The sequence below is a fragment of the Ruditapes philippinarum genome, unplaced genomic scaffold (assembly GCF_026571515.1).
Source record: "Ruditapes philippinarum isolate M1 unplaced genomic scaffold, ASM2657151v2 ctg8268_1_1_1_1, whole genome shotgun sequence".
Taxonomy (NCBI): domain Eukaryota; kingdom Metazoa; phylum Mollusca; class Bivalvia; order Venerida; family Veneridae; genus Ruditapes; species Ruditapes philippinarum.
In genome coordinates, this window is record NW_026857732.1 from 1 (window position 1) to 10,009 (window position 10,009).

At 31.5% G+C, this 10,009-nt stretch overlaps 1 protein-coding gene across 1 annotated transcript; it reads left to right on the forward strand.

Annotated features, from left to right (window-relative positions):
• Nucleotides 1-1,070: 1,070 nt before the first annotated feature.
• On the forward strand, nt 1,071-7,578 carry LOC132750743 (uncharacterized; the record flags this gene model as incomplete). Its single annotated transcript, XM_060740780.1, has 6 exons — nt 1,071-1,211; nt 1,920-2,680; nt 2,904-2,953; nt 3,250-3,307; nt 3,724-3,777; nt 4,677-7,578. Coding segments are annotated over 6 exons (1,235 nt in total), but the record flags the coding sequence as incomplete, so codon positions are not given.
• Between the last annotated feature and the right edge of the window lie 2,431 nt (nt 7,579-10,009).

Below are 10,009 nucleotides of genomic sequence, written 5' to 3' on the forward strand. Positions count from 1 at the left end.
GTGCTTGACAATAGAAGAACTTGGTTATTTTAAAATATTTTAAGTTCAAAAAGGACCAAAAAAAAAATTTTTTAAAACCAATATTCTACAGATATAAGCATTGGAGAGAGCCTGTCTAGTATGTCGCAAAGAAATGTATAACATTTTTTCAATTTATTTTCAAAAGCCAGATGTCTATGGAATCGAAAATATCTTTAAGCCATAGGCAATCTTTTAACAAAAGGGTGCCTGATCGGATCAAGTTGCAAAGTTTCAATGCCATATGTAATGGACTTCGGGGGAAAAATTGAGGTATAGACGCCAATGTTCAGTGATGACAGGATAATTTCTTATTCTTATCGAATAATCGAGTAAAAATGTGACATCTGCTTTGAAAGTGAGAATGGCATCTGCTTGTAACAATAGACCACTATACAATCAACATAATGCGCCCCCAGCAGTGCTTTCAGCGCTTTGATTATTCAAGGTACATATGTATCACTTCGCCGTGGTGCAGAGGTAAGCGGTCTCGTTGAGGGTGTGAGAGGCCTATGGTTCAAATCCTAGTCGAGGCAATTCTATTTTTTTTTCATGCAAAATTCCATATGTATCAATCTCAAACTGTTATACAAGAAAATCAAAACGCTGTCGCTGCGTAAGATGAATTATAGTATATAAAAATAAACTTATACAGGTAAGTACATACAGATAGTCAGTATGATTTAGATTGCAAAGATCAGAAAATACCATAGAGCTGCAGCCCTTTGATCTCTTGAATTGATATGCAATTTCCGAAAATAATGTTTTTTCGATGGCCGCTTTTAAAGTGATTTAAAGAAAACAACCAACATATAAAAAATTAGCACCGAATTAGTAATTCATATTTTGTACATTAAAATAACAACAAAAAATACAAATAAAGAATTGAAAAAGTTAAGTTTGTTAATCCTAAATAAGAGTTAAATTAATCCACCGAATTCCAAGAATTGTATGTACTAAGGTGCACATCAGAGACTTTTATTCATGTCACACAAATGTTCATTATTAGAGAAAAATGTTTATTTGATGGCTTTTGTTTATTATTGCCGCAGGCAACATACGCTATGAAACACAACTGGCAACCACAGTATACAGCAAACATAAAACAAATCCTGCTAAGACAATTGTTCAAGCACACTCTGATCTGTTGACAAGTCCCTTTAGGTCTGATGATTACGAAAACTTTGAACTGGGTAAGACAAATGCTGCTTTGTTGACGAAGTCTGTTCTTTCTACCAAACTTGTTTTCTCTGATTTCTTACATTTTAAAGATATATTTTATATCAATGCTTGCATATCGTTAACCGAAATTTGGGTGTTCACTTACTTTTAACAGCTTTATTTTGCTATGTTTAAACAGTTCTTCTCTGCGTTTTTCTGATTGATCAGCGTTTTTACGACTTTCGATGGATCACTTTGTTTCCAGATTTTTTAGTCTTTTGCTGTTAAGGAAATTTCCGAGGATTTCATGCTAAGTAAAAATTATAAGGACAATATTTAACAGGTCTTAACATAAGTGTAATACTTAACATTGAAACTATTAAAATTACAATTGTTTAGTCTACAATAGGCGCATTTACCACATGTATATTCTAATAAAATATCTCCTGAGAAAAATGTGAATAAAGTTTTAAGTGATTTTGATTTACATTTAAAAATCCAAAATGCATTTTTCATGTTTTTTTCTTAATTGTCAAACTGCTTTGAGGAAAAGAACATGTTTAAAATTTGCATCATGACATTTCACACATTTTTAAGATACTTTCATGTCAATTCTACTAATGGAATACAGTGTACATTATTTTCATTAACATTTCTATCTCTGGTCAACACAAGCTCAAGAAGACCAACTACTTCAGTTAAAAACGGACCTTTTTAAACATCTTTCAATCTCTTTCTAGGTCAAGATGAGAATACACGTCCAAAACTCATTTTTGGGAATACAGATTTTGAATATACAATGACAGACAGCGATTCATTAGCATTCATAAGTGTTGCAGGTCGCTCAGATTCTTTTGTTTCAGTAGGACAAAGTCAACTCGATTCAGATTCACATTTCATAGGAACATCTGAAGGCGACAAAAAGTCAGATCATGTTATGATAAAAGCGAATACATTCAAATCATTACAGATGGACAAACCTCCTGAAAATGAAGGACATATACAAAAACATTCATCTTTGCCTCAATGTCAGAAATACCCGCCAAATCCTTCATTTAATTTTGGCAAAAAAGACCGAGTTCCGCCGTCTTCTGTACGAAGTATTAAATATGAAGGTGTGGAATCATCGAATTGTATTTGTAGCAAACACGACGAAAAAAATACGACAGAAACACCAGTGTTACACAAGGAAAAAGGTGAAATATATTTCCATCAGGCGTCTACGTATTATTCACAACAAACTAAATCGGCAGATACTACGAAAACAGAAAAGACACCACACATATTGAATTTCGACTTAAGCATAGACGACGAGGGGATTTATACCTATGAGAACACCACGTTTTGCGAAAACAAAGAGCAAAATAAAGCTTTTGTTAATGAAAACGAAGCAAAAAGAGGCAGTAACAGCAGTACCGGTAGTACATCTAGTTCTGGTAGTAGTGCGGATAGTGTCACGTATGAAAGCCCAGACGAGGGTGCACATTATGAAAATATGATTGTAAGTCAGATAAAATATTTGTGAAACAATATGAAATATTTTCACATGGCCCTGCTAAGGAATATGTATTATTATATTTCTTACACTTCAAATAATTTTATAATCTTACATTTTTCTAACATTTAATGATCTGTCAACAATAGAAACCTTAAAATATTTCTAATACTTTATGTGGAGATTATTTTGAAAAAAAAATAGATAATAAAAATCTATCATATTACAGATCTTACGAGAAGAAGAATATCTTTGCGAAAGAGTGGAAGACGTTAAAAGGTATGTATTCTTCAATGCCAATATTCTTAACCTGTTAATATAATTATGTAGTAATTCATAATGCTAAATTTATTGATAGTTTAAACTTGCGATTATATTATGTCACTAGAAATTTATCATCTAGAGCATTATGTTATAGCGGACTTTGCTTTATACCTTCAACTGTTATTTTTCCCCAGTGATAAATAAGATTCATTGTCACAGCTTCCACATATACAATTGTGTACTATCTTATGCTATTCAGTTAGCTCAGGTTGAAATATTTTCTATAATCGTGACTCCTTTCTTTCTTGCAGGAATCTTCAACACAATCCATCTGGAACATTTCTAATTTGCATTTCCGGATCCGTGCAGGTATGTATTAAAGAAAGACAATAACATTTGCACTGTTTTTTTTTTTACTTTTTCTATTGTGTTTATCTTAGAGTTGTTTAGATTTTTTTAATATTTTAGACAGATCAATATTTTATCCTTCACATTTTCTAATATCAACTGTAGGTTAATGAACATTTTGTCAGTCACTTCTTTGAAATATAGAGTCAATCCAGCTCCATTTCAAATCGTCAGTCTATATTTAAAGAATATACATGTAACACATTGCTGTATAACAAGCATGATGTTAACAAAAATATTTCCTTAAACGATTTGGCCATAATTACTAGGAAAATTATCATTTTGCCTCGCAGGATATAGCCTTAAATATTTAATAAATCTAAGCATGTAGTATGATTTATACATTTTCCAAATTAAATATTTTAAAAAATCTGCAGAAATTGTGGTTCGTCACCGATAATGGACGCAGGTATTTCATCATTCAGCGACAGGTAAGTCATTCTTAGTTTTGATTTAATTTATAAGTTTTAAATATACTTTAAAAGAATGAATTCATTGTTAAGAGTTATTTTTTGTTACTATTTCATTCATGTATTTGTCAGAATTCACTTATCTGTTGACATTCATTTGTGTATTTCAACATGTTTACATGATACAATTTGCCTTTGAAATTCCATTATATTCTCATTAATTGCATTAACATTATGCATTAGGGTGCACTTCATTGAAAGTCCTTAAGTCTTAGGACATAAAATCAACTTTGAAACTAACTTAAGACAGTTTCAATAAATATCTTTATCTTCATTTAAATATTGTATACTATAAAAAATGTATTCTCCTGAGAAAAAAAAGTATGAAATACAATCACACACCCTTTTATTCGCAATGTGTAAATGTTAATCAGGAATTAAAAGAATCATAATTAAGTAAAGTCATAAATTAGGACATTTTCTTTTTATCGCAAAATTGTCTTAGTTTGGTCTTAAGACTGATTTCAGACTAAGGACTGTCTGTGGAACGCAGCCCAAGTTATCCAAAATAATTACCATTTGATATAAATGTTTACATTCATAAACTTAAAATTATCTCCATAAAAACTTTTACTCTATATATATAACCTCGTAGTTAATTTTAATACTATGGCCGATTTTTCATTACATAGCATATATTGTAATAACATTTATTTTCAGCTTTTAAAACAATATTATGATCATCAGTTTAGTAAATTATTTAAAATTAACTACATATTACAAACAAATCAAAATCCATTAGAAAGCAAAACATATTTTGGTTATCTTTTTGGTTGAAGTTTATGCCCCACGTCAAGTCACATGGTGAAATAATGAAATATACGTTAATTAGATCTTTAACAATTCTTCTTATTTTTCAGGGGGAGAAACTATCGCTTTACAAAAACTGTTCAAAGCCAGAAAACATGTTTGATAATCTAAAACAATTACTATATTTTTACCATCTTAACGATTTGCCTTCTAAAAGCTATAAATTGAAACTGAAACGAGCATACAAATCTGCCAAAAAAAAATTAAGTAAATTAGAATAAGAGACTTCAAAGAGTCAACCTATTAATACATGTAAACACAAACAATATAGGACAAAGTAAATCTGACACCAGTTAAAACAGATGTGTTCTTAAAGTTACAGATACTAGGGCGAAAACTTAAACATTAGTACAAATTTGACAAAGATAATGATATATTAAGATATATGTTGTTAATAAACAGAAATTTGAAAAATTACTAGTCGAAAAATTAAATAATTCACTCTAGATCTCAAGTAAAAGATTACAAAATAGATCAATAAATTACGAAACGGAAAGTATATAACTACCAGGAATTTATAGCTTTAGCTACAGCGCTAAGTGTAACAACAAACAAACAGTGTAAAACTGTATGAAGTGTATGAAGTGAAAATGACATATGAAAATAATGATGAAAGTTGTTGTTTATATCGAGAGGTTGACAATAAACTTAACATATATTTGCTAAATAGAGATCGATTGAAAATCTATTGAATACTTCTTTAATGTTTTGACCTTATTATTGTAGAATAATGTTATATATTATATGTGTAATTCACTGTCTCGTTAAATAAACATGCATTCATGATGTGATGCTGTATTTTTCACTTGATTCTTTTGAAATACTTTTCGTAAAATTATTATATTTTCTTGGTTATGTTAGGAAAAGCTTGTTTAATTATTGAAATTTAGATATATGTAAATTATCAGTTAGCCAGACCGCTGGCATGTGTATTGCAATTCACGGGTCTGACACATTTATGTTTATTTACATCATGATAAATATCACTTATATTATCTTAGACATTTATTTGAAGTTTTTTTAGTTTTCTTATCTAATTCTCTGTTTGACTTAAAGAAAGGAATTAGCATGCCGCTGGTTTTTGACATCTAGCGTGTTAACCCATTACTTCATAAGCATTTTGTGAAAAATGGCTGTTTTCATTAAAAAGTCTACCGTTACAAGTTCAAATTGCTATAAAACTGTAAAAACTGCTTCAATACTAATCAAACTTGTCACAAATGTTGACTTTACCATTGTCTTTGCAACAATATGCTCAGACTTAAATTTCCTGTTACCATGGCAACGAGGGGACATCTAAAAATTGCAAAAAATCACTATTTTGCGTTGATTTTTTTCCATCAAAATTGATTTCAAAGCGCTTTTACTTCTCAATGGATTGAGATAGAGTCAAATGCTTTTAAGAGTTGGTTACACGTTACCTTATGATACCTGTGGTCATTTTTTGCCTCTCACAAGTCCAAAATTTTACTTGCGATGACGTTGACTGCCGCCCCTTCAAACCCCCCAAACAGAAGGGGGCACATCCCCCTTCTGACAACCCTGATGTATCTTTTGGTTGGGAGCCGCGCCGAAAAGTGGTCACTTTTTTAACAACATTTCTCAAATGAAAACATATGTATGGGTCCCAATCAGGCCTTTTTTCCACTATTTAAGGCCTTAAAGAGGGGGGGGGTGGGGGGTTTCGCGTATATATGAGGTAAAGGGATAATCAGTCTAAATCGAACCATTCGATAATTTCACAACTGATGAATGGTAATTTCATTGGTGAATAATTTCTTGTTTAAAGGTCATTTTTTCATTGGTTAATAATTGAAACCTTTGTTAATTAAAGAGACAGAACTTTTTGAGATATTAGCAAGTCAGACAGAAAACATCTAATTTTTTAAGTTTAAAGCTTTAGTGCCGCAGTTTTCTGTGATACAATTCAATGTATATATATTGTTGTTTTCAACCGGTTGGAATTATTGTTTTAGAGATGAAAAAATAACTCTATTATAAAAACGGAAAATGGACTTATTGAGTTGTGTTTATAATAACTAAAGGATTTTAAATAAATACTGAAAATGAATAATTATTGAAAGATTAAACGGAAACCCCACCTCCCCAGTACCACCAATAGACCTTCATCACACATGGTGGACCAACCCCAACAGAACCCGCACAACACATGGCGAGTATATCGGTACCTCGAATCAGCAGCCAAGCGAGTGAAGATGTTATGCTGTATATATATTCCCCACTTTTAGGAAACAGGAACATTTGCAGCAATAATACTGGAAACACGAATGCAAAACAAGTAGACGAAACTTTGGTTAAGAGATTATGACGCATTGATGATTAAAAAAAATTGTAAGTGATTTGAGTGTGTGTGACTTATCTATTGTTACTGAATTGGTGTATAAACCTAGGATACATGTATTTAGTTTCATTTTTGTCTAAAGTGGTGGTTTGCTTGTGTTTTAGTGTCATTGGTCGGAATGATTTTTCATCATAATTTAATGTGCCACAACGGTATCCAGTATAAAGTTTCATGTGTTGATAACTGCATTATGTTTGATGTTTGATGATGATACATTAAATTGTTGAATAAGAAAATAAATAGTATTTTAAGGTATCGTCTATATAATGCATTCGTTTGCGAATTGATGTTGAACTATTGTGTATTCTGCAAAGGTGGAATGTATATATTCTAAAGACGGAATACAAGTTCCTAATCATCGGATATTGAAAACACTTTTAAATTTCAATAAATTAGCATGTACTTTGTACACATAATTTGCATTTTGATATGTATACTTATAGACTACAATGTCTGGTTTTATATTGGTATTTTAAAATTTCAAAAATAGCTTATATTATGTCTTCTTACATGCTGAGGTATAGCTATGTTAAAGTTGACTATATTAAATGTATTAATAAATAGAAATTTGCGACTTCATAAATACTAAATTGCAGAATGACTTTTACAGATGTTGTGTTGAATAAATTTTAAATAAATACTGGAGATGAATTACTATTACACTTTAACGGAATATTGCTGCAACATTGAGAATTATAATACAGAATTGTTTGTGAAAGAATATCATTATGACGGGCGAAATCTCCCCTCGACCACCCTCCCGACGAACACCGCACTACAATATACTTGATAGATGTTTTGCGACATTTTCATTACAACCTCCCCAAGCATTAAAAAACCAAAGCACCAGTAAACAGCCATTATATTTTAAGATGTGATAAAAGTAACGAAAGAAAAGGAAACCTGGGTAAGAAGAGCATGTATGAGTATTTCAATTCATATTACGCATTTTTTTTATAAATGCTGTAACCGTTTTGGAAGGTCATATTGCAAGTCCGTAAATTACTAACCATCTAATCAAAATTTCGTAAAAAGACAAAGAAATCTAAGACTCTCGAACCATGACGTCTACCTGATGTGTTTTTAAATCCGACTTATAAAACCAATTTTTTTCACTGTTGGTAAAATGTGATCACGTTAATTAATAAAACTGACGTCTTTCGTCTCTATTTCGACATATTCTTTATAATGCTGATTATTCAAACTTTCATTTCGAAACGTTTGATTTCAAACTGTCAAATTGAATACAGGCTGAAGTAATTATACCTATTAAATTGCTAGTAGCGTGTTTTGTATACTATTGTATAGTTGTATAGCTGGTATTAATTTCATTATTTATATTAAACGGAATTAACGCCACTTAAAAAAAATCGAATATTACGGCGATGCACGCACGTGTGCTTGAGGGCAGAGTAAAATAAAGAGACCGAGTTTGCAATTTTACAGTTTTTATTAATTATTTTGATCTCATTGCAAACAAGGGATTTCACCCTTCGTTTAAGGTTAAAGTCCCATACTCACTTTCCGATACTGTAATACTGTATAAAAACAAGGGCTTAAATCATCATCCAAAGTTTTTAAACAATACGTATGTAGAAGATTAAAGTGAATTTGTCTATAACGGATGGCCTGCAATACAATGTATAATTGCGTTGATCATAGTGTTTAGTACGAGACAACACCAAACCGCAAAATAATTATACATATAAGTTTTTAGCAAGTGTGAGATACATGATCCGATAAAACATTGATTTATTTAGTAGATAAATGGAAAAATTATAAATAACTCGGAACTCTTTCAACAATTTTTTTCAAGCAGCATTTTATAAGAGGAGTATCACCTTCAAGTTATTCAAGGAGTTATCAATGATCATCACAAATTATCCCAACTTATGATCCTGAGAATGTCGTTCATTCTGAATCAGTTCATGTTTGGGCACTGAATAAGGAGTGTTCGTCGAGACAATGTAGCTAATAAATGTATTATTACCTTTACCCCAAGGGTTTATGCACCTTTTGTGCACGTGCATTTAGGTCTGCTGCAGAAAGAGGAGGCATTTGATGTCCGAGACTGGAGTCTCTTTCAGTAATTACATGTATCATCTTAAAAATGAAATCACCAGGGCGGCTATTGCACTCACCGCATTTAATTACGCATAGTAAAATCATGCAAAAAGTACACCTGCGTGAGCAGTTTTTATGGATGAATTGAACACTCACCACTAATAAGAAGCTTAGTATGCGGACCTATCCGTTTAGCTTAGAACGCGTGTATGTCTTTAAATTTTAGGCCTTATCGGATGTGCTCAACCTTCGTGATAATTGTAGTGCTACTTTAAAAAATCATTTAAGAAATAATTATGACTTTGGAAGATAATGGATCTTTCACAGCCAGCTTGTCTGAACGGTGGGTCGATATAAACACCATCAGCTAGTCCCTTGTATGATAACGGTTGATAACGGAAGAAACACTTCTTTCATTATTTCTTCCATATGAAAATCTGGTAAGTGGAAAGAACTGGTAAAAGAAAATTGCAGACTATGTTTGGATCAGTTTGTTCATCAAAAATAAGAAAAGTTACATTATTTCCTCACACCATAATTCCTGTCAAGTGGTTCAAATCATCAGCCCTAGACTTTTTTAAATAAATGATATCGTAGGACTAAATCATGCAACATCACAGAGATGGAAACACTACGAAAGACTGGTGGGACATTGCATCTTCATGAATTCCCGATTTCAACTTCACAAATTCACGATTTCAACTGAACGAATTCACGATTTGTACTGAATGAATTCACGATTTCAACTTCACGATTTGAACGGTACGAATTTACTTTTTTGTGAAATTGAAATCGTGAATTCGTGAATTTGAAATCGTGAATTCGTTAATTTGAAATCGTGAATTCATGAATTTAAAATTGTGATCCATGCTGTTGAAATCGGCAATTCATGAAGTTGAAATCATGAATTCGTGAAGTTGACTTCGTGAATTCATGAAGTTAAAATCGTAAATTTCT